The sequence below is a fragment of the Phyllobates terribilis genome, unplaced genomic scaffold (assembly GCF_046119375.1).
Source record: "Phyllobates terribilis strain yellow unplaced genomic scaffold, ASM4611937v1 Scaffold_47__1_contigs__length_9908305, whole genome shotgun sequence".
Lineage (NCBI taxonomy): Eukaryota > Metazoa > Chordata > Amphibia > Anura > Dendrobatidae > Phyllobates > Phyllobates terribilis.
The window spans coordinates 4,095,148-4,121,549 of NW_027362807.1; the positions used below are offsets into that span (position 1 = coordinate 4,095,148).

The 26,402-nt window shown below is 42.9% G+C and overlaps 1 protein-coding gene across 1 annotated transcript; it reads right to left on the minus strand.

Moving 5' to 3' along the window:
* Positions 1-669: 669 nt before the first annotated feature.
* Positions 670-26,402, minus strand: LOC141191538 (uncharacterized). Its single transcript, XM_073661433.1, has 7 exons — positions 26,318-26,402; positions 11,110-11,232; positions 10,801-10,980; positions 10,598-10,718; positions 10,417-10,514; positions 10,150-10,240; positions 670-4,240 (listed from the first exon to the last, which is right to left on the minus strand). The coding sequence occupies exons 2-7, from the start codon at positions 11,185-11,187 to the stop codon at positions 3,006-3,008; spliced, it is 1,803 nt and encodes a 600-aa protein (XP_073517534.1). The 5' UTR covers positions 11,188-11,232; positions 26,318-26,402; the 3' UTR covers positions 670-3,005.

Sequence of the window (26,402 nt, forward strand, 5' to 3'; positions counted from 1 at the left end):
CCCGCCAGTCTGTATAACAATCCTGCCTGCCAGTCTATCAGCCGTGCCAGCCAGTCTGCTTATCTGGAGCACCTGCCAGTTACCTGCTGTGCCCGCCAGCCTGCCTACCTGGAGCACCTGCCAGTTACCTGACATGCCCTCCAATCTATCTACCTGGAGCACCTGCCAGTTACCTGCGTTGCCCGCCAGCTTGCCTGCCCCGAGCACCTGTCTGGCTATCTGCTGCACCCGCCTGCTTGCCTACCCGGAGCACCTGTCTGGCTATCAGCCATACCTGCCTGCTTATCTACCCGGATCACCCGCCAGCCTTCCTGCCGTGCTCATCCGCTGTACCGGTCATCTGACCCATGGGAGTCACCTGCTATCACACAAGGTCGGTCCTAGAGTGGCACCTGGTTCACCTGCCCGGTCCCTCCCTGGTTCACGGAGTCGACTAAGCCGCCGTGTGACTTGGGTCGGTCCGAGTAGGCACTTAGTTACGCCCCTCTGGTCCCTCCTTGCACCAAAGCACAGAGGTTCCACCACCCGGACCCGTAACACCCATGAATGAAAGTTCCTGAACAGAAAAAAAAACACATTTCTCAAGTTTAGCAAAAATTTCGCAAAAAATATATATCATAGTATCGTGTTAGCCAGTAGATAGAAAAATATTAAGGTTTGAGAGTCCTCAGGGGTTGATACCCTTTAATGGCTAACTGAAAAGATGGTAACAAATTTCAAGCTTTCGAGACTACTCAGATCTCTTCATCAGGCATACTATAACACAATCTAAAGAGTCACATATTTATACGCAGCAGGGCACAGGAATAATGCAATAGATAAGACAAGTGACGTGAAGAAGAACTATCAGTATGGGAGAGGGAGAAGTCGTTGTGGCTGTAAATATTGGAACAGTTCATAGATAAGGAGTGTGAAAGTTTTACTGTCCTGTGATTGAGGTCTGGTCCATGATTGTAAAACTCCCAAAACGGTCTGAGGAGCACATTCCTTAGTTGATGTAGAAAGACATAAATCCATACGATACATTCATTGCTGCTCTGTGAGTGTGTCAAAGATTGTCATAAGCTTGTACTCGCAAATTTTTTTGGTCTCTCTGAGATTTGAAGTTACATTTTAATACAAGTAATTTCATGTCCATGATGCGGTTATCAAGGATACAAAAATGTTTGGCCATAGGTAGATCTGTTCTTTTTTCTTTTATTGTGTGGCGATGAGAATTCATCCTTGTTCTAAGTTTTTGCCCTGTTTTCCCTACATGCAGACCCCCAATTGAACATTTGGAACATATAATTAAGTACACTACATTAGATATGATGCAGCTGAAAGTACCTGGGATCTTGTGGTTGTCTCCTGATGTGAGTTGTGGATCTTCATCTTGTCTGTGGTTATTATAAATGGACAGGTTTTACATTTTTTCTGGCTGCAGGGAAAGGTACCTGAAGCTGTTGGAGAGGACAGGGAGCTTCTGACAATGAAGCTTCTTAGATTTGGTGGCTACCTAAATCACAGAAGTAGGAGGTCTCAAAATATAGATTGTAATCAGGCATCTTTTTGTAATAATAGTTGTAATTTCCGTGCAGCTCCCATTAACACCTCCAGATTTGGATTGTAAGTGACTACGAGAGGCACCCGGTTGCTCTCTTGTTTAGTTTTGAAATGTAGGACATGATTGATAGTCTGATGGCTTTTGCAATCTGGTTTTCAATTGTTGTTTGATGGTAGCCCTGCTTCAAAAAGGTGTTTCAGAGGCCACCAAGGTATTTGTCTCTGTCCATAGTATTGGAACATATCCGATTTTTTCTAATGGCTTGGCTGTAGACAGTGGAGATTGTGTGTTTTGGATGGAAACTGACCCATTTAAGGTATGTTGGAAGGTCAATTGGCTTCTGGTACACGGACGTCTCTATTTCATTGTTCTGCAACTTAATGATGGTGTCCAAAAAGTTAATTTCAGTACAGGAGTAGTTGAGTGTTAAGTTGACGGTGGGATGAAATTGATTAAATCAGATCAAGGAACATCTTTAGCTGTTGCTCAGACTCTGTCCAGATGATTAAACTATCGTCAATGTAACGGTAGTAGGCCAGAGGCCTGATGTGATGTGAGGACATGAAGTCACTTTCAAGCTTGACCATGAAAATTTGCATACTGTTAAGCCATTTTACTTCCTATATCTGTACCAGTCTCATGTAGATATGTGTGGTTATCAAATTCACAGTAATTGTGGGTGAGGATGAATTTTGTAAGTTTCATCAAAGGTGAAACTATCCTCCCCATCTGTTTGCTTTCCCTCCCAGCAGCTTTTCCTTCTACCAGTTAGGCTTCTGGGAGGTTATACTTGTTCCTTTTATTTTTGATTCTCCTTAGCTTGCCTTCTTTGCCCTATATGAATGTATCTTAGTTTCTCACCCATGGTTTTTGTATCTTACTTCTCACTTTCCTTTCCCCTTGTTGACAATGTGTTGCGACCTCTCCTCTGATTCCTCAGAAGGTACAAGAAACCCCTCAGCGGCCTATTACAGAGTTAGATCCGAGGTGGTGTTTTAAGTTGTGCAGCTAGGGCCTTTTTAGTCTATACAGAGACCAGTTGGGTGTAGTTGCGACGTTTTCCCGTGTGGGTTCTCTGGTGGCTATCAAGATGAACTTTCTGGTTAAAACATTTCCCACATTCTGAACATGAAGAAGGCTTATCCCCTATGTGAGTTCTCTGATGTCTGATAAAATTTGATTTCTCTGTAAAACATTTCCCACATTTTAAACAAGAAAATGGCTTCTCCCCTTTGTGGCTTCTTTAGTGTATAACAACATCTGATTCATGGTAAAAACATTTTCCACATTCTGAACATGAAAAAGGCTTCTCCCTGATGTGAGTTTTCTGATGTCTGATAAGATTTGATTTCTTTGCAAAACATTTCCCACATTCTAAACATGAAAATGGCTTCTCCCTTGTGTAAGTTTTCTGATGTGCGATAAGACTCGTTTTCCTTGTATAAGATTTCCCACATTCTTAACAGGAAAAAGGCTTCTCCCCTGTGTGGGTTCTCTGGTGACTGAGAAGAGATATTTTCTTCACAAAACATTTTCCACATTCTGAACATGAAAATGGCTTCTCCCCAGTGTGAGTTCTCTGGTGACTAACAAGAGTTGATTTATCTACAAAACATTTCCCACATTCTGAACATGAAAAAGGCTTTTCCCCTGTGTGAGTTCTCTGATGTTTGATAAGATTTGACTTCTTTGCAAAATATTTCCCACATTCTGAACATGAAAAAGGCTTCTCCCCTGTGTGAGTTCTCTGATGTCTGATAAGATTTGACTTCTTTGCAAAATATTTCCCACATTCTGAACATGAAAAAGGCTTCTCCCCTGTGTGAGTTATCTGATGTTTGGTAAGACTTGATTTCTCTGTAAAATATTTCCCACATTCTGAACATGAAAAAGGCTTCTCCCCTGTGTGAGTTCTCTGATGTTTGATAAGATTTGACTTTTCAAAATATTTCCCACATTCTGAACATGAAAAAGGCTTCTCCCCTGTATGAGTTCTCTGATGTTTGGTAAGACTTGATTTCTCTGTAAAACATTTTCTACATTCTGAACATGAAAATGGCTTCTCCCCTGTGTGAGTTCTCTGATGTGCTATAAGATTTGATTTCCTTGCAAAACATTTTCCACATTCTGAACAGGAATAAGGCTTCTCCCCTGTGTGAGTCCTCTGATGTTTGGTAAGGCTTGATTTCTCTGTAAAACATTTCCCACATTCTGAACATGAAAATGGCTTCTCCCCTGTGTGAATTCGCTGATGTGAAATAAGAGTGGATTTCTCTGTAAAACATTTCTGACACTCTGAACATGAAAATGGTTTCTCTGCTATGTGACTTCTCTGGTGACTAACAAGATTGGATTTCTGGTTAAAACATTTCCCATGCTTGAAACAAAAAAATCTATTCCCTGCTGTATACATTTTTTGATGACTATTTCCATATTCTGATAATGGCTTCTTTGCTTTAGGAGCAGTTTGGTTCTTAATGCCTCTTTTGTGGCTATGATTTTCCTTAGTAGTCAGTAATAAATCAGAAGACAGGACCTGTTTTAAAGAATCAAATGACAAATCTTTTGTGTGAAAGGATGATGGTATATCTGGAGTAATGGCATTCACTTCAGTTGTATTACGTGGGATCTCAAGATCTTCCGATTTAAAAATTGAAGATGTCAGCTGTCCCTCTGATCTCTGGGTACAGTCATCTGCGAAAAATAAAACAAATTACTATTTTTGAATAAAATATCCTTGAATTTTTGAACATATCTACTTAAAGTGTCTGTAGGAATGGCAAGTTATGTAAAAACATTGAATGATTCACCAAGACAATGACAGTTCACAGTCTAATAGAAAACCTCATAGGATGAACCAGTAGACCGTGGTGTTCAACTGTCTGTTAATTCTGCCTCCCAAATATGGAATATAAAGCCACCAAACAATGTTATGTAGGTGAAAATAATACCAATAGAAACTTCTACTCATCTCACAAAAAACAAGTCCCTACTCAGATCCATCATCTGTCAAAGGAAAAAAAGAAGTTTCCACATTATTAGGGTCTCAGACAGGGCCGTAACTACAGCCGGGGCACTGCCCCGGGGCCCCAACCACCCAAGGGGCCCCAAACTGATGGTAAAAAATTGTATTTTAAAACTTTAATTTCTCATAAAATACCCAGCTCCTATATTCCTGTCAGACAATGTCACCCGGAGGACAGGAGAGACTATCATTTCAATAATTTCCAGGAGCTCTGCCAGCTGTCAATGAATGGAAACCTGCACTGGCCTGGAGAGTCTCATAGCACAAGATTTGTAACAATATGTTAGTCTGGAGATCACAGAGAGTTGGCAAGGCACAGTGCACACTGACTGTAACAAACTCTCAGCATCATTGAGAGGAGACAGTCTCAGCAGACACATATCTCTGTGACAAACTGTGAGAAGCCCTGCTATTTAATAAACATATACAGTTATTTTAAAATTGTGCAATATTTGGAATTATTCACCTTATTAATTTTCCAAACATATTCACTGAATATTTAACTTCTAAAACTTGCATCATAAACAAGAAAATCTATTAAAGGTCTTGCGGAACGTGGTGAAGCCTGTGTGTTGTATACAACAATGCGTAGCAGGCTTCACCACGTTACGCACAACCTCTAGTGATTGAAATATTGAGGGGCCCCACAATGAAGTTTTGCCCCGGGGCCCCGAAGTTTATAGTTACGGCACTGGTCTGAGAGGCTCTTGAAAAGCAACATGGCTTCCATAAACCAATCCAGCAATATCCACTCTCCCAAAGTCAGATCTCCCCCTCGCTTCTGAGCCTTGCAGTGTGTCCAAACCACATTTATCATCCATGTATTTGGCATTACTATAGTGAGAAGAACCCACTTCATTTATGATGTCTGTGTCTCCTGGAGCACAATCTGGTATGTGTTGGGCAATAAAATAGTATATTTTCAATTTTCACGTTCCAACATCCACTGTGTGCTAATTTCCGGAAAGTGGCTGTGGAGTCAAAATAGTCACTACTACTATAGATTATTTCACTGAGGGTTATAAAATCCAAAATGGAGTCACCTTATGGGAATTTCTACTACTCTGGTTTTCTGCCATTTTGTCATATTAGGGCGTGTGTCCCATTTCCTCTGAGATCTACTCCTGCGATGTCTACTTCTTTCACCATGCCTGTCCTCATTCATTCTGCAGAGAATCTAACGTGGTGGTATATGTAATCAAATGTTGTCTACTATACGTAGGGGAAACTACTTAACACATCAGGGACCACATTGCCAGCCATAATTCCACGATTCGTTGCGGCAAAACTTGGTTACCACTACCCTATCATTTCTCCAGCGCCAGGCATACAGTATCACAACTCAGGTTCCAGGTGATTGAAAAAGAACCCAGACGAGATGGTAACCATATCAAACTCCTTAAACAACAGGAGTGGTTCTGGATACACACCCTCCAGACACTGACACAGGGACTCAACTGTGAAATAGATTGGCTAACCTGATTAATCTTTTTTCAAAACACACTAGATCAGCTCTACAACCTACTCCTATTCCTTCTCGCCAGGTGAGTTCCTCAAACCCCCTTCCCCTCTCACCCCCCCCCCCCACTGATTTCCTTCTCCACCCCTTCCCTTCCTCACCCTCTTACACACAACTCCCATGTATTATTCTTGCAAACCTAATTACATACAAAAAAAACATGGCCTCACACTCTATAGTTTAATACAGGACTCCATACATTCCTTACACCCCCCTCCATTACTGCTTTAATCCCGGGCACCATTTGATCCAACCAGCACAAGTCGTTTTATTCTCCCACCCAGATCAACCTCACTTTTGCCCCTCATCGATGCACCGTGATGACAACATAAAATAACTATTGCATATAACCTAGAGCTCATGCGCGGGTTTCATCTGTCGCCATGGTTACGCTACACATGTGACATGGCCCTATGGGGGACGGGCCCGCCCCAAAAGACCCACTCTCCCTGCCACATCACCCGCCCTTGACGCAACTTCTGGGGGGCGGGTTTGAGCACACGCACTTCCGGTCCGGTGGTAATGGCGGAAACATACATAAACCCTTCATTCTCAACCAGAGACAGATGCACGAGCTGTTCACAGCTCCATTAAAGGTACCCACCCAGCATACTTTGTGCAGTCAAGCAAGCCACCAGGCAAGATCATACAACATGCCTCTATACTGATCTGTTTGGGCACCTGTACTCCCTATATGTCTCTAACTGTTACTTAAAAAGCTTTATTACTTATCTAAGTGGGGACCTATATTCCTCATTAGTGTTAAGCGAATTTGTTCGGCATTTCAAATTCGTGTTCGGGGTTGCGAATTATTCTCGCCAAAAAATCGGCTCCGCCCATGAACATCCCTAATTTGCCACGCTGTCACGCAGCTGTCATCTGCGTGACAGCGTGGAAAATCAGGGATGTTCATGGGTGGAGCCGATTTTTTGGCGAGAACAATTCGGAACCCCGCACACGAACACAAATTTGAAATGTCAAACAGATTCTCTCAACACTATTCCTCATATGTCTCTGTCCTATACCTAACATGCCTTTATACTCATCTATTTGGTGACCCATTTTCCTTATGTCACTGCCCTGATACCTAACTTCTTTACCATCTAAGCTCTATCATTCTACTCCTTGGTCCTCCTCCGGCTCCATTGCTCCTCCACTTAATCATTAATCTTTTTGCTTCCATTGTCCCATTTTTTACCAATGACTAACCATGCGCCCAGAATATCAGCAATACTTACCTGCAGGACGGATGTCCTAGAAGCCGCTGAAGATTGTACTTGTAACTGTCGCACATTGATGATGAACATGTGAAAGCCTTATGTATATAACTTCGGTATATAAGTAAATATGTATGCGTGTTTTGACATTTATAGATTTTTTCTCTTTTTTCACAGCGACATTATAAATAAGATTCTGGCAGGGTCAAAACATTAAAAATTATTTGTGTCACATGTCCCTGCACCTTTTTAGGTCAGTGCTTATGTCTGAATCAAGGAAGGAGGGGGGAGGAACGTAATTCAGCATCACCATCCAGGTAAAAATTGATTCTTTATTAGTGCATCATTAAAACCGAGTTAAAATCAAACTTCCTTATGTGTTTCTGGCACCGAGATGGGCCCTTAGTTATAGGATATCCTATGACTAAGGGCACATCTCGCTCCGTGCTTCAGCCAACTGGAAAGCACCACACCCTACTAAAGTTCGGAGTATATTGCCGGAAGCTGCCAGATACAGCCTTGTTCTCCTCTGGTTCTGTCCCCTGTGCTCATCTCCCATCTTGTGTATTTGTTTCCGGTTGTGACCTCGGCCCATTTACTGAATACTCGTGTTTTCTGATTTTTCTCTGCCCTCATGGTTCTGACCCGGCAACCTGACTATTCTTCTTGCCATCTCACAACACAGAATAGCAGGTAATACCGTGGCCCAAGCCTAGGGGTCTCTTTGTAAGTCCAGATCCATGTAAGGGGGTTAAAGAATGTTGAGCCAAGCAATCCCTGGGATCTGAAAAACGGGAGTAGATAGCACCAACCCTGTTCGTGGTAGCCATTTTCTGAGCTGTCAGGTGACCATGAACAGTGTCCCCAATACATTATGTCTGCAATCTATTCCAGCAAGATCTGCATTCAAGCAGCTAAATGGCTCTCCTCCACTTCTTAACCTGCCATGTGCCCAGACAGTAGTGTACGACCGTATATAGGGTATTGTCGGTTTCAAGAGAAGTTGGAAAATAATTTTTAAGGTCCATTTGTTTCCTATTATCCTTTGTAAAGAATTCCAAAGTTATCACCACAAAGTGACACACGTCAGATTTGAAAAATGGAGCCTGATTAGCAACATAAAACTGTCTGCGGGAAGTGGTTAAATCAAATTATTTTGGACACTAACTACTGTAGTCAAAAAATGTGACCATAGATAATGACTAGTGTTGAGCGAGCATCCTCATTTACCCCTTTAAACAAGCACGTGCTCAGATGCTCACCCGTGCTCAGGTGCTCTCTGAGTATTTGCAGCATGCTCGGCATCTATGTTTGAGCTGCATGTGTCACGGCTGTTAGGCAATCCCTGTGTGTGTCACAGCTGTCTAACAAACAGGAAATCCCTGCAAGTGTCACAGCTGTCTAACAGCCTCAAGACATGCAGCCGTGGCGATTCAAACATAGACGCCGAGCACGACGAAAATACTCACCGAGCACCCAAGCGTGCTCGTTTAAAGGGTTAAACAAGCATGCTCGCTTAACACTAATAATGACACGTCAACTGAAATGATCAAACTCAACAGTCTTCATCAGTAAAAATGAGTAACTAGTGGTGAAACCTCTCTGGTAATTAGAGTATGGGGCTCGGCGGCTCTTAGGAATCTAAACTATCGTAAGAGACAATATTTTCTGTCACATGGAGTTTCAAGAAGAAATGTTAGACATTTAAAGAGAACTTGTTATGATAGTGCAGAGATGAGGTGTCTTAAATTCAGAACTCGGGCATTTGGAAGAGGCAATGGAGATCTTTTATGAAAGACTACCAGGGAGTTAAACATTAAGTGAGGCCGGCCGATCCCACTTTAAACTATGAAACAAAAGGAACCAGGGATAAAAAAGACATGAATAAAAAAATGTTACATCCTATGTATGAGGGGAGAACTCCAACACTAAACCGGAGTTGGATTCATTTATGGTGGACCATTGGCGTTACTGGGAGTCCTGACCAGAAGAGTAGAGAAAGTATTAGCGCCCCCATTTCAGGAGAGATTGTGCAGTAATCTGAATTCCTTAGGATGAAAACATAATGTAATTTATGATGTGGAGTGAATCCATGACACCAGGGCTGGAGCCAACACATCTCCTGCAGGCGTGAATAAATGTATATTACAGCCATCAGCCACGCACAGCTTAGAGATATATCATGGCACAGGTGTAATGTTTTTTGTATAGTTTATCACAATCCTGTTTGAAGTTAGTTGGTTTGCAATAGAAATTGTAAACTCAGGATAAAGGGAAACTCTGTTGTTATTGTACAGAAATTCACACTTGGCCCTCACTGCACATTTAATGTTGTCGATCATAAAAGTGAAGTTTGGCCAGAAAGACTGGACCTGGTCTTGTAGGGACCATATGAGCACATTCAGCAGCACAGAAGGGAGAGAAGGTAGATTCATCCAATAAGATATCAGGGTTCTAGGAAGCCAACAGCATCATTACCCTCCGCTTTCTCTTACAGGCCCATCATAATATTTTTCTTCAAGTGATTTTCTCACTTGTCCGCACATTCTACGTACGCTGTCATTTGGCTTTGTAGTTCACAGATCTGGGCAGGTAACGGTCAGCGTCTTCTAAACCCAGGGGGTAGGTGGATCCTTCAGGTTGTAAGATCTATAGAAAAGGGCTTTCACAATTTCACCAAGTAATTAGAACAATTTTTCATTTGGAGGCGAATGTTGTAGTCTAGCGGCAAAATGGTGATCACACGATTGAGATATGATTGGACTATCCGACTGATAAAGCAGCCACAGCCAGTGACTGAGAAGAATCTGTGATTTTTCTGTATTTAGTGGTTACTACTCACCTGGGTAGTCATATGTAGGAATCTCCTCTTTACACTGCTCATCATCCCTCACATATGTCTCTGTAGTATTAATATGGGTCAGATCTTCACCCTGAAACAAATAATGTAAAAGTCACAGACAGATGGAGAAGTCACATCTATGATCAGCTCTAATCCTGCCATCTCCACCGATCTCATTACACAAATATAAAAGATATAATACTGGTGGATAAAACAAGACTGAGCACAAGCATAGGGGAGATCTCATGACACCTTCTCTCCATCTACCTGATGATCCTGTGGAACATTGGGATCTTCTTGCTTACAGTCCTGTGGAAGAAGAGGACGGGGACATCTTTCTGATGTTGTCCTCTTACTGGATAGATCTGGAGGAAACACATACAGGGACTGAATTCATTCTTTACATACAGATAATTATAGGCAGTGTGTATTTAGTCCTGTCTATTACCTGGTGATGTGAGGGGCTGGGGAACCTCCATGATGTCCTTGTACAGATCTTTGTGTCCTTCTAAATGCTCCCACTCCTCCATGGAGAAATAGACAGCAACATCCTGACACCTTATAGGAACCTGACACATACAATGATATCGTCATCCCCCCGATCCCTTCATATAATTACTAATAATGTCCCAGCATTCCCAGAAGTGTCACCTCTCCAGTCAGCAGCTCAATCATCTTGTAGGTGAGATCTAGGATCTTCTGGTCATTGATGTCCTCATGTATCAGGGGGTGAGGTGGAGGTCCCGTGATTGGGCTCAGGGGTCTTCCCCATCCCTCAGACACAGGGGCCTGGCAGCGCTCACTAGAGGTCTTCTTCACTACTGTGTAATCCTGGTTATGGAGAGACACAATAATAAATATCACTACAGACATTTCCAGAGTCCTCACCTCTCCAGTTCTGTCCATATGTTATTCCCATAGATAAGAATGATGTAATGTGACGTCATCAGAATCTCTCACCTCTCCAGTAAGCCGGAAGAGGATCTCTAGGGTGAGGTGTAATATCCTCTCCGCCATCTTGTCTCTGTCAATATCCATCCTTGATAGGTGATTCAGAAAAATTCTCTTAATATAGAAGATGTCCTAAATAGGAAAGTGATGGAACATCATAAAGAATTCTGTGTAATAATACAATTACTGGAGACAATAAGGGGAAATATATCAGGAGATAGAACGTGTAGATGTTATATTCTCTAGTCTTGTATGGATTGGAACATAAGTTGAATTGCAGAAAAGGACATCTCCTCCATGCTCCCAATCATTGGCTAAGTTGGCCACTGCTTTGGCAACTGATTAGCTGTAGGAATCACAAGTACGTTGGGATTGACCAGGAAATGAAGAGACTGGAGGAGGACCCAAGCAACCATGGTATTTTTATTAGTTTACAACATTCTACTTTTTTCCCTGTCATCTACTAATAAAACCTATATATTTTAGGCCACAGACAACAAGCAGTTTCTTCCTTGGAGTCTGCAGCTGAACACTTTTCTCATAGACTCATCTTCCATAACGCTAATTCTTGTCTCATTTACTGGCACTGGAATCGGCATTAGCAATACTTAAGGAGATATTCATTACACGTAGCTACTACCTAATTACCCAAAGGTAAATGATTCAGGGATGTGTTAAAACATGACTTTTATTTTTTCTTCTTAAAATAACTGATCAAAATTTGATAAAAACACATCAGTGTGCCAGTGCCAGTCCTATACAATGTATGATCCACTGAACTATTCAGTAAGCAATGTGCTCAGACCCTACCCTAATGAGTACTGTTTGTCACTCATTAAGTGCATGCCTCAGAGACTGCAAGCTGTTATTAAAGCCAGAGGTGGTGCAACAAAATACTAGTGATGTATTGGAGTGTTCTTTTAGTGTTTCTTAAAGCCCTAAAGTTGCCATTTGAAATGACTTTAGTTTTGTGCCATGTCTGTGATCTGCTTTTTTTTCAACAACATTAGACAACTGAATGAACATCCTCCGAGCCCAGTGATTCCATAATTTTTGCCAGGGGTTGTATATTAATGGAAAGTTGAGTGGAAGAAAAAAGTGTGATAGAAAAAGGTGCACAAGCAACCGGGATAACCGGTTGAAAGAATTGTTAAGAAAAGGCCATTCAAAAATTTGGGGGAGATTCACAAGGAGTGGACTGCTGCTGGATTCATTGCTTCAAGAGCCACCACACAGACGTATCCAGGACATGGGCTACAAGTGTCGCATTTCTTGTCTCAAGCCACTCAAGACCAATAGACAACGCCTGAAGCGTCTTACCTGGGCCAAGGAGAAAAAGACCTGGACTGATGCTCAGTGGTCCAAGGTGTTGTTTTCAGATGAAAGTAAATTTTGCATTTCATTTGCAAATCAAGGCCCCAGAATCTGGAGGAAGAATGGAGAGGCACACAATCCAAGCTGCTTGAGGTCTAGTGTGAAGTTTCCACAATCAGTGATGTTTTGGGAAGCCATGTCATCTGCTGGTGTAGGTCCTTTGTTTTATCAAGACCAAAGTCAGCACGAAATGTTGGCCTACTGAAATGCATGTTCAGTAAATGTACTCAATACTTGGTTGGGGCTCCTTTTGCATCAATTACTGCATCAATGCGGCGTGGCATGGAGGCGATCAGACTGTGGCACTGCTGAGGTGTTATGGAAGCCCAAGTTGCTTTGATAGCAGCGTTCAGCGCATCTGCATTGTTGGGTCTGGTGTCTCTCATCTTTCTCTTCCCAATACCCCATAGATTCTCTATGGGGTTAAGGTCAGGTGAGTTTGCTGGCCAATCAAGCACAGTGATGATGTTGTTTTTAAACCAGGTATTGGTACTTTTGGCAGTGTGGACAGGTGCCAGGTCCTGCTGGAGAATGAAATTTCTTTCTCCAAAAAGCTTCTCGGCAGAGGGAAGCATGAAGTGCTTGAAGTCCACTTGACAGAGAGCGCGAGTACATATCTTGACGAAATTTTAACACCATTTCTTCATGCATTACCCTCATTTATAAGTGACACAAAAGATCTAGTCTCTAAACTAAGTGATATTACTGTATCTGATACCATCATTCTGACTAGTCTGGACGTGGAGGCCCTCTACAGTAATACCAACCATGAGCTGGGCATTGGGACAATTGCGTATTTTTTTAAATATGAAGAGTAGACAATTCTTATCACATAACTCTTGTTTTGTCACTCTTAGGATTCGTACTTACGCATTATTTTTTCACCTTTGATGATATATTTTACTACTATCAAAAGAAAGGGACCGCAATGGGAACATGTGTCCCAACCTTTGCAAATTTATTTTTGGGGTGGTGGGAGGACCAACACGTTTTCAATGAGGATTTCAGTTTTCATACTAGTCACATTTTATTTTGGGGTAAGTTCATTGACGTTTTGATTTTGTGGGATGGTGACAGATTTTTTTGGGATTTTGTATCTATTTTGAATAAGAATCGGATTGGAATGTTCTTTACCCATGAAATCGGTTTTAAGAGGATCAATTTCCTTGACCTGACAAACCAAATTGATGGGATCTGTAATATTCATATGGACATATTTCGTAAGCCGACCCCCACCAACAATCTCCTTCATTGGGATAGCTGGCACCCCAGGGTGTTGAGAGCAGGTATACCGGTAGGTCAATACCTGCGTGCGAGACATAATTGTTTGGATGAGGATACTTTTATCCAAGAGAGTAGGAATCTATTCTCAAGATTTACAGCAAGGGGATATCCGAAACAGGTGCTATACAAAGTCTTTAATAGGGCTAAGACAACTAATAGGGATTCGCTGCTATGCCCCAAGAGGAATGCACCAGAGAATAATAGAGTCTGACATATAGGAAACTATGATGATCAGACAAGCACAGTGTATAACATCATGCGGAAGTAATGGCCTATATTCTCAGCTGATGCCGATTTGAGGGCGATTGTTGGTGGACATCCGGAAATTACCTTCCATATAGGGAAAAATTTGAGGGATTTCCTCAATTACAGAAATTTTAGGAGGAGCAGGCAGTATTCTGAGTTGGCAATCGAAACATCATGGAGGCTCCGATCCTTGTAGGGGCTGCTCCTTTAGTAAATATATGACTCGGGTTACGACTTTTACGAATCCAACTGATGGACATGAGTATTTCGTTAGGGACCAAATTAATTGCAGATCTAAGGGGATAATTTATGTAGTGAAATGTCCCTGCCCTAAATGGTATGTAGGGAAGACCATCCAGGAGGTTAGGAGGAGAATATCTAACCATCTTAGCTCTATTAATACTGGTGCAGATACGGTTCTCTCAAAGCATATGAGAGGTTTACATGCAGAAAAACCCCTGGAACTGCTATTTTGGGGCATTTGTAAAATGACCCTTGGCCCTAGGAAAGGTAACCTTGACCAATTATGTTTGAGGGAAAAAGCTAGATGGATCTATAAGCTTAATTCACGTAGTCCTATGGGGCTTAATGAAGGATTTATTTAGCTATAGTGCTTTCCTATAGGAGCATTTATATGAGTGACATGAATGAATTATGCCTATTTACACTATGAATGTTGAATAACAACATACTAGTAGATGATTAATTTATTGAGTTAATTATATATAAGTTTTTGTGATAACAAGACTTATTAGGATATATGGAAATATGTCTGATGGTTAGTGTTACAACCTTTTGAGAGTAAACCAGCAATTAATTTTTTTATGTAAATAGTAGGATTTAGACAATTTCAACTGATTAATTTATGGCTTATATGAAATTGATCTGAGTAATTAATGAGATTAGCATAGAGAATTTATTCATATTTATATAAATATTGTGTCCCTGCAACTATTCTATATAGTTCACAGACATTCGATTTGAGTAATGAATAACGCTGATAGGGAGAGATGATGATTATTTGTCTATCTCTCCTTTTCTGCATATGTGGATCATGTCTCTTTAAGAGATTTGAGGACATGCGCAGTTTGTTATTGAAACACAATGTGTCCTGAGTTTGGAATTTTGGTGAGTGCGCATGTCTGGTGATGTCACCGCATGGAGAGTGATGTCATCTGACGCGCACCTATCAGGTAGCGAGACGTGGCATGCGATGAGTGGCCGGCTCCATTACCCATGGAGAGCGATGTCATTTGACACTCACCTATCAGAGGGCGAGACATGGCATGCGATGAGTGGCTGGCTCTGTTATCCAATAGGGAAAAAGGTAAATAACCTGACATCAGCGTACACGGGCTATCGACGCTGCAAGTGGACACGGGAACACCTATCAGGTCCTAGGATATAGGTTGGTCCCCCCTTGGCATCTGATGCGGTGGTGAATCATAGGCTCTCTGAGATGAGGCATCTTGGGAAAGTAATACATAACTGTCACGATTGGTCATTGTATCAGTTATGAGATTTGCTAAGCATATGCGATATATACCGTATTTTTAGGACCATAAGACGCACCTAGGTTTTAGAGGAGGAAAATAAAAAAAAATTTATAAGCAAAAAATGTGATCATGATCCACTGTTAAGGGGGAGGGGGTCTGCTGCTGACACTGTTATAGGAGTAATGTCCCCCAATTCTGTTAATATCCCCCATCCTGGTATACATGGCCCCCATCTGCATCCTGATATGCATGGCACCCCAATCCACCATCCTGGTATGCATGGCACCCCTCATCCCTCTTCCTGGTATGTATGTCACCCTTCATCCTGGTATGTATGGTCCCCCTCACACCCATCCTAGTATGTATGGCACCTTCATTCCTCTTCCTGGTATGTATGGCCCCCCTCACACCCATCCTGGTATGTATGGCACCTTCATCCCTCTTCCTGGTATGTATGGCACCCTTCATCCCTGTATGTGTGGCCCCCCTCATCCTGGTCCCTGTATGTATGGCCCCCTTCATCCCTGTATGTATGGCCCCCCTCATCCCTGTATGTATGGCCCCCTTTATCCCGGTATGTATGGCCCCCTTCATCCCGGTATGTATGGCCCCCCTCATTCCGGTATGTACGGCCCCCTTCATCCCGCTTTGTCACGCTACACAAAAAAAACAAAAAAACAATCATACTCACCTCCTCTCTCCTCCAGCACTGCGTCCAGCTCTGTTGCCGACAGGGATCTCACTGTGTGAGCCGCGCATGGCGTAACTGCCATGCGCCCTCAAGCAGCGAGATGCTCTGCCGGAATAGTCACTGCTCCCCACACCAGGACTGTGTGCGTGGGGAGCAGTGATCATTCACTCACCTTAATAGCGCGCACACTGTAGCCGCAGCGCGGCTCCTGATGCGCTCGGTGGTCAGCGTGCCCACTATTAAAGCCCATGGATATTCATGGACTTTAATAGCAGGCACGGTGACCGCCGAGCCCAGCAGGAGCCGCGTTGTGCATACAGTGTACGCGCTATTAGGGAGAATGAATGGTCACTGCTTCCCACGCACACAGTCCCGGCATGGGGAGCAGTGACTATTCCAGCAAAGAGCGGGACACAGCTCTGGACGAGAGAGGAGGGGAGTTTAATTGTTATTTTTTTTCTGTGCAGCGTGAGGGGGATCAGGGGGTGCCAAACATACCAGGATGAGGGGGGCCACACATACAGGGATGAAGGGTGCCATACATACCAGGAAGAGGGATGAAGGTGCCATACATACCAGGAGCCGCACTGCAGGCACAGTGTGACGGCTATGAAGGAAAATGAAATTCACTACTCCCCACTCCGATGAATATTCATTTCCTGTGCCCCGCTCCTCCGCCGCTGTCGCTTCCCCCACCACCCACATCCACAGTATTTATGTATATCGGACTATAACACACACCCCCCACTTTCCTACAAAATTTTGGAGGAAAAGTGCGTCTTATAGTCCGAAAAATACAGAATGTGATTGGCTGATTTGTGCTGGAAAGTCTATTGGTTCTTTGTGGACCTATGGTGCATATCCAAAGGCTTTAAAAAGGTCACAGCATATTTCTGTATTCATTATAGCTCCAGCCACCTGAGGAAGCCCTTGGGGTGGCTATGTGATTGTCTCTTAAACAGCATTGGTGGTGTCAGTGCATTAGCAACATAGGTTCAGTTCAGTTCAATAATAAGCCATGAACTGCAGTCATGATGAACAGATATATATAGCTAGGTATGATCTAAACACGTTGCTTACTGAATAGATCAGTGGATCATACATTGTATAGGACTGGCACTGGCACACCAATGTGTTTTTAAAAAATTTTGATCACAGTTATTTTAAGAAGAAAAACTAAAAGTCATGTTTCAACACATCCCTGAATTAGGGTTCATTTACCTTCGGGGAATTAGGTAGTAGCTATATGTTTTCCCTATAGGGGTGTGAACACCTTTTGTTTTTATTCATTACACATGACCCAAGAAATAACTACTTCATGATTAGGATAACATCTTCATCTTCTACTATGGCTCTAGAAACATATTTGGCCAGAGTCCTTCACTGATTACATCATCACTGGTAATCTATATGAAAGTTTTCTGTCTTACCCAGGCTGTAACCTTTTTATCACATTAGATCTCATTTATAAAAGCTTGTTAATAAGAACACCAATAAAGGAGTGACTTGATGCTAATGTCTCCAGTTACAGTGTTTGTTTTTTTTCTGGATATGTCATAGAAAATAAAAATCTCTGAAGTCAATTGTCCCCCTCCCTCCTTCCCTCTGTCATTTGCAATCTGAGTTGACACTCTTAGATGTAGGATTGAACAAATTACCTATAGTGTGAAGTGAACCAGCCTCATCAACATGCAGGCCGCCCCTTGTGAAGTAAGAGGATTAAAGCAGGCACAAGGTTTTCTAGTAAGACAAACAGCTGACAGTCTCTAAGACTTAGACAAGAAACTAATACCAGTAAAAAATTGAATGTTGCGGAACAGTGAATCAGATTAATTAACATGCAAGAGCTTCTTCTTGTAGGGGAAAGACTATGAGGGTGTGTATTGTGCATAGACAAAGAGTGCAGATTAAACTATTTGTTCAGACAGGAAAAGGTATTTTAAGGATAAAAGGGAATATCTCACACTCTTTAGAAATAGCCAAGGTCACCCAGCATACACATTCCTTTCATCAGCACAGGTTCAGCAGTCAGGATGTCTCCGAAAGAAAATATAGAATATTGGAATTTATATGAATCCAATATTAATGAGACATAATGTGAAGAAGTGGCAACGGGGTGACCCCGCAGAACCTCGCTGTTGCCGCCTCTTGTGATGGATTCACACCCCGCCTCCCACCTGACGTCACAGTTATGTCAGATGGAGCACGTGGTAAGGACCTGCCCTCTGCACCTACGTGACATTCCGCACCCCCCCGAAGGACGCGTAAGGTCAGGTTGGTACATTTTGCGCAGACACTCCCTGTCCACACGGGACAGGAAGGAACCAGGGAGTGGGTAGAGGTGGTCCACTCAGTCACTGATGTGGCACCACACTCGCCCACAACCCTGATAGGCTGAGAGGCTCCGCTCACTAGCTCCAGTGAAGCAGAGCCTAGTCAGCCTGGGAGAGCTACCATCAGTTTCTATTTGATATAATAGACTATATCGGGCTAGAAACCAGTCCAGTAGCTTGTTCGTTGGACCGAACAACAGGCGTAAGTTTCGTGGGTCGAGATAAAAGAACAGCCCAAGATTAAGTTATATATTTAATCGCCATAAGGGCACACTAAACAATACACTATATACATAAGGGTTATACATATACAGTGGTCAGAGTTACAAGCAAAAAAGCATCGGTGCAAAAGGTATAAGGCAGTTATTACAAGTCAGTTACTGGTTTAGATGGATGACCTGTCTTTCTGGGGAAGGGCTGCCACAGGAGAGGTTTGTGGGCCTTCACTTGGTTGATGGACTTGTCCCACATGTCTTGATGGCACGACCTCCCCAGGAACAAAGACGATGATGTCAGGGTTCCAGGAGTACTTAACCCCTCTGGATCACTCCCAATCCGGCCTTGTGGCTGCGCCCAAATTTCCTCCCCTGGTCTCTCTTAGTTAAGAGACTCCCAAAACTAAAATGGGCTATACCTCCTTACTGGATAGTCCCAGGGAACCGGTTCTGGTGTCAATGGACCCAGCTAGGCCTCTGCTATACGTGGAGACCAAACACAGTGGCCCTGGGGGCTTCCGAAAGGCTGTGCTGCATATCTCTCTATCCTTGCTAGCTGGGCGGTGGAGAAAGGGCTGGTGAGATTCTCCCTTCCTTCCAGTTTCCAAAAATCTGGTTTGTTTATCACTGGGACATATCGTTCTCCCATAACTCAACATTAAATTATAGTATCTTACACAAAGAGCCTGCCTCATGGCTTGGGGGATGGGATATCCTGTGTAGCTGTCAGCTGCTGTGGGAGATCTCACTCCTCGCTTCTCAGCCCCCTCCTTTTCAAGCTGCAGTGTATTCAAAAGAGTCAGATTATACTGTGTATGGAGATCTCTGTAATCACCGTCACGTAGTACACAGTGATTGACAGGGGATTACCTTGAATATCTTCACACATACATGCTCAGCACTGGAGATAGCCAGAGAAATGATACATATTTTCTCATTACTGTAGCCCCTGCCAATGAGCCATAAATGCACACTGGCCACATAACTGACAACAGCTATGCCATGTTTGGTCTCTAAGTAAAGATAAAATCCAGATGGAAAATATGGCATCAATCTACAACTTCTGCGATCATCCGGAGTGGAATTATCACATAAGTTGGGGGTTGCATAAAATCATGAAGGACTGAGACAAGCGCACAACCTGGCCCATGTGAGGTCATCACGGGGGAGTGTATGTGTGGGATATGTTCATGTAGAGAGATACATATCGTTCACGCAGGAACCCCCGTTCACGAAACGGCCAAATTAAGTGCTCTCCTTCGGCTAAACTGAATTGTCTCTGTGATTTGGTGTAGTAAGTTTTCTTGTTTTTTTTGTAACTGTATATGCTGTAGGTACTGTGGGAGCATTATATTTAGAAGCTTAATGACCGCAGTCACAGCTACGACTGGGCCTAGACAACGCCAGCCGTTTCAGCTAAATGTGTGTCTTCAGACTCACATTCATAGCAACATAGTAACACAGTAATGTAGGCTGACTAAAGACCTAGGTTCACCAAGTTCAACCTTCCTCCCCCAATTGTACATTTTGTCTAATTTAACTGTAACCCACAATGTTATGTGTATCGAGCAAATCATCCAGCCCTTTTTTTGAAGCTGTTATAGTGTCTGTCATTACTACCTCTTGTGGTAGGGCATTCCACAGTCTGACTGCAAAGAATCCTTTCCTGTTTAGGTGCCAAAATTGCCTTTCTTCCACCCGTAATGAGTGCCCCCTGGTCCTTAGTATGGTCTTTAGAAGGAATAGGTGATGTGGTAGTCCTTTGTACTGACCACACATATATTTATACATGTACATAAGATCCCATCTGAGGCGTTGTTTTTCTGAGCTAAACAAGCTCAACTTTTTCAACCTCTCATCATATGAGAGGCCTCCATCCCTTGTAATCTAGTTGCCCGCCTATTAACTGACTCTAACTTCTGAATATCCTTTTTAAAATGTGGAGCCCAAAACTGAATCCCATACATTGGGATCACGCAATTTTAGTTATATCTTTTATACATCCTAAAATTTTGTTTGCTTTTGCGGCTGCTTCTCGACATTGAGTATTGCTGCTCAGCTTATTTGTAGCCAGAATACCCAAGTCCTTCTCCTGTTCTGTAGTCGTGAGCATACTCCCATTTAGTGTACAGTATATGCAGCAACGGGGTTACTCCGTCCTAGGTGCATTACTCTACATTTATCTACATTAAACCTCATCTGCCAAGTGTTTGCCCTTTTAGTCACCTTATCCGTTTTGCAATATTGTAATGTCAAGATCAGATTTTAATATCCTACATAGCTTGTTGTCGTCAGCAAAGACTGACACTTTACTTACAATCCCATTCCCAAGGTCAATAATAAAGAGGTAAAAAGAATCGGTCCTAGCACAGATCCCTGCATCACACCATTGCTGACTATGTCCCAAAATGTAGTATATTCCTCTATGTTTGTCACCCAGTCATGGCTTTCATCCAGCCAGGTTTCCGTAATGCCCACCACATTGTATTCTGTGACTGATATAAGAGTTTCCAGTTCATTCATTTTGTTTGCAAGACTTCTTGCATTTGCCAGCAGACATTTAATACTATTAGCACATTTATTACTCCTACTCAGCTCCCTACTTTCTTTGCATATCCCAGCCCCCCCAGATCCTCATTAATCCCTAGTATTTCACTCACATCGGGTCCGTGTGCCACAATACACGCTGCTGACCAATCAACACTGACTTTGGCGGGCACTTGACTAGGGGCGAATGGAAGTGACATCATGCGCTCCTGTTGCATGCATGCTGAAGTCAGCTGCCAGCTCTAGAAAAATACGCTGCGCGGCGGAGTGAAGGTAATATAATGTGTTGTTTTTCAAATCAGTGAGTACATGGTACCCTAGGCCATAATACTATATGTATGACTATGGGCTGTGCATTATACTACATGTATGACTATGGGCTGTGCATTATACTACATGGATGACTATGGGCTGTGCATTATACTACATGGATGACTATGGGCTGTGCATTATACTACATGTACGGACTATGGGTTGTGCATTATACTACATGTACGGACTATGGGTTGTGCATTATACTACATGGATGACTATGGGCTGTGCATTATACTATATGTATGATTATGGGATGTGTATTATGTGCATTATAATACATGTATGACTATGGGCTGTGCATTATACTATACGTATGACTATGGGCTGTGCATTATATTACATGCATGACAATGGGCTGTACATTATACTACAGGTATGACAATGGGTTTTGAATTATACATTATGGAGGACTATGGGCTGTGCATTATACTATATGTATGACTATGGGCTGTGAATTATACTATATGGAGGACTATGGGGAGTGCCTTATACTATACGGAGGACTATGGGGAGAAACTTCTACTATATGTAGGAATTTGGGGAGTGCATTATACAACCCCTGGCAAAAATTATGGAATCACCGGGCTCGGAGGATATTCATTCGGTTGTTTAATGTTGTTGAAAAAAAGCAGATCACAGACATGGCACAAAACTAAAGTCATTTCAAATAGCAACTTTAGGGCTTTACGAAACACTAAAAGAAAACAAGATTAAAAATGTGGTACTCAGTAAGGGTAATTTTATGCAAACCAAGCAGAGGGAAAAAAATATAGAATCACTCAATTCTGAGGAAAAAATTATGGAATCACCCTGTAAATTTTCATTTCCAAAACTAACACCTGCATCAAATTAGATCTGCTCGTTAGTCTGCATCTAAAAAGGAGTGATCACACCTTGGAGAGCTGTTGCACCACGTGGACTGACATGAATCATGGCTCCAACACGAGAGATGTCAATTGAAACAAAGGAGAGGATTATCAAACTCTTACAAGAAAGTAAATCATCATTCAATGTTGCAAAAGATGTTGGTTGTTCACAGTCAGCTGTGTCTAAAATCTGGACCAAATACAAACAACATGGGAAGGTTGTTAAAGGCAAACATACTGGTAGACCAAGGAAGACATCAAAGCGTCAAGACCGGAAACTTAAAGCAATATGTCTCCAAAACAGGAAATGCACAACAAAACAAATAAGGAAATGAGTCAATGTCTGTGACCGAACTGTAAGAAACCGCCTAAAGGAAATGGGATTTATATATAGAAAAGCTAAACATAAGCCACCATTAACACCTAAACAGTAAAAAACAAGGTTACAATGGGCTAAGGAAAAGCAATCATGGACTGTGGATGACTGGATGAAAGTCATATTCAGTGATGAATCGCGAATCTGCATTGGGCAAGGTGGTGATGCTGGAACTTTTGTTTGGTGCCGTTCCAATGAGATTTATAAAGATGACTGCATGAAGAGAACATGCAAATTTCCACAGTCATTGATGATATGGGGCTGCATGTCAGGTAAAGGCACAGGGGAGATGGCTGTCATTACATCTTCAATAAATGCCCAAGTTTACATTGATATTTTGGACAGTTTTCTTATCCCATCAATTGAAAGGATGTTTGGGGATGATGACATCATTTTTCAAGATGAAAATGCATCCTGCCATAGAGCAAAAACTGTGAAAACATTCCTTGAAAGAAGACACATAAGGTCAATGTCATGGCCTGCAAATAGTCCGGATCTCAATCCAATTGAAAATCTTTGGTGGAAGTTGAAGAAAATGGTCCATGAGAAGGCTCCAACCTGCAAAGCTGATCTGGCAACAGCAATTAGAGAAAGTTGGAGCCAGATTGATAAAGAGTACTGTTTGTCACTCATTAAGTCCATGCCTCAGAGACTGCAAGCTGTTATTAAAGCCAGAGGTGCTGCAACAAAATACTAGTGATGTATTGGCGTGTTCTTTTGTGTGTTTGTTTTTCATGATTCCATCATTTTTTCCTCAGAATTGAGTGATTCCATCATTTTTTCCCTTTGCTTGGTCTGCAAAAAATTACCCTTACTGAGTACCACATTTTTTATCTTGATTTCTTTTAGTGTTTCTTAAAGCCCTAAAGTTGCCATTTGAAATGACTTTAGTTTTGTGCCATGTCTGTGATCTACTTTTTTTCAACAACATTAAACAACTGAATGAATATCCTCCGGGGTTGTACTATACGGAGGACTATGGGGAGTTCCTTGTACTATATGGAGGACTATGGGGAGTGCCCTATACTATACGGATGACTATGGGGAGTGCCTTACACTATACGGAGGACTATGGGGAGTGCCTTATACTATACGGAGGACTATGGGGAGTGCCTTATACTATACGGAGGACTATGGGGAGTGCCTTATACCACATGGAGGACTATGGGGAGTGCCTTATACCACATGGAGGACTATGGGGAGTGCCTTATACCACATGGAGGACTATGGGGAGTGCCTTATACTATATGGAGGACTATGGGCTGTGCAGTATACTATATGGACTATGGGCTGTGCAGTATACTATATGGACTATGGGCTGTGCAGTATACTATATGGAGGACTATGAGGAGTGCATTATACTATACGGAGGACTATGGGGAGCGCCTTATACTATACGGAGGACTATGGGGAGTTCCTTATACTATCTGGAGGACTATGAGGAGTGCCTTATACCATATGGAGGTCTATGGGGATATGGGGAGTGCCATATACTGTATGGAGGACTATGGGGAGTGCCTTATACTATATGGAGGAATATGGGCTGTGCAGTATACTATATGGAGGACTGTGAGGAGTGCATTATACTATATGGAGGACTATGGGGAGTGCAGTATACCATATGGAGGACTATGGATGGTATAGTATACTACATGGAGGACTATGGACGGTGAGGTATACTATATGGATGACTATAGGTTGTGCATTATACTGTATGGAGGACCTGGAGAGTGCATTATACTTCTGCTATGGGGCCCCATGACTTCTAAGTTCGCATCTGGTGAGTATAATAGTTATTTTTTTTCTATACATTAAAGAACAGCGACAGAATAAGGGGGGCATATACCTGGATAGGGCCCAGGAAAAGGGGCATACATATTTTCAACCAGATAGGGGGCGTCAGTCGAAATTTGCACAGGCGCCCATCAGATCCTAGTTTCGCAACTGATTATACTGTGTGTGGGGGGATGGTGGTACTGTGGGAACATTATACTGTGTGGGAGCATCAAACATACTGCATAAGGGGCATAATGGGGGCATTACACTGTGTGGGGGCATCATACATACTGCATAAGGGGCATAATGGGGCCATTACACTGTGTGGGGGCATCATACATCCTGCATAAGGGGCATAATGGGGGCATTACACTGTGTGGGGCATCATACATACTGCATAAGGGGCATAATGGGGGCATTACACTGTGTGGGGGCATCATACATCCTGCATAAGGGGCATAATGGAGGCATTTCACTGTGTGGGAGCATCAAACATACTGCATAAGGGGCATAATGGGGGCATTACACTGTGTGGGGGCATCATACATCCTGCATAAGGGGCATAATGGGGCCATTACACTGTGTGGGGGCATCATACATCCTGCATAAGGGGCATAATGGGGGCATTACACTGTGTGGGGCATCATACATACTGCATAAGGGGCATAATGGGGGCATTACACTGTGTGGGGGCATCATACATCCTGCATAAGGGGCATAATGGAGGCATTTCACTGTGTGGGGGCATCATACATCCTACATAAGGGGCATAATGGGGGCATTACACTGTGTGGGGGCATCATACATCCTGCATAAGGGGAATAACACTGTGTGGGGGGCATCATACATCCTGCATAAGGGGCATAATGGGGGCATTACACTGTGTGGGGGCATCATACATCCTACATAAGGGGCATAATGGGGGTGTTACACTGTGGGGGGCATCATACATCCTGCATAAGGGGCATAATGGGGCCATTACACTGTGGGGGCATCATACATACTGCATAAGGGGCATAATGGGGGCATTACACTGTGTGAGGCATCATACATACAGCATAAGGGGCATAATGGGGGCATTACACTGTGTGGGGTATCATACATCCTGCATAAGGGGCATAATGGGGGCATTACACTGTATGGGGCATCATACATACTGCATAAGAGGCATAATGGGGGCATTACACTGTGGGGGCATCATACATCCTGCATAAGGGGCATAATGGGGGCATTACACTGTGGGGGCATCATACATCCTGCATAAGGGGCATAATGGGGGCATTACACTGTGTGGGGGCATCATACATCCTGCATAAGGGGCATAATGGGGGCATTACACTGTGTGGGGGCATCATACATCCTGCATAAGGGGCATAATGGGGGCATTACACTGTGTGGGGGCATCATACATACTGCATAAGGGGCATAATGGGGGCATTACACTGTGTGGGGGCATCATACATACTGCATAAGGGGCATAATGGGAGCATTACACTGTGGGGCAGTAAAGGGGTCCTGTACTATGAGAACAATACGTTTCCTCCCTTCCTGTCTCCATAGTTGGGTCGTATGTATCTATTACAGGAAACAGAACATAAACCTTATGATTTTTATAAAGGGGCAACACAAGACCCCAAAAGAGTCTCCGTGCTGAAGGGGTTAATGCCCCCTGCGCCCAGTAATGGGGTCTCCACTTACCTCCACCTGCAGAGCCGCCACCACATATATGGCTGCTCTGTGCGCACATGAGCTGTGATGAGGTCACAGGAGGGGAGGAGTCAGG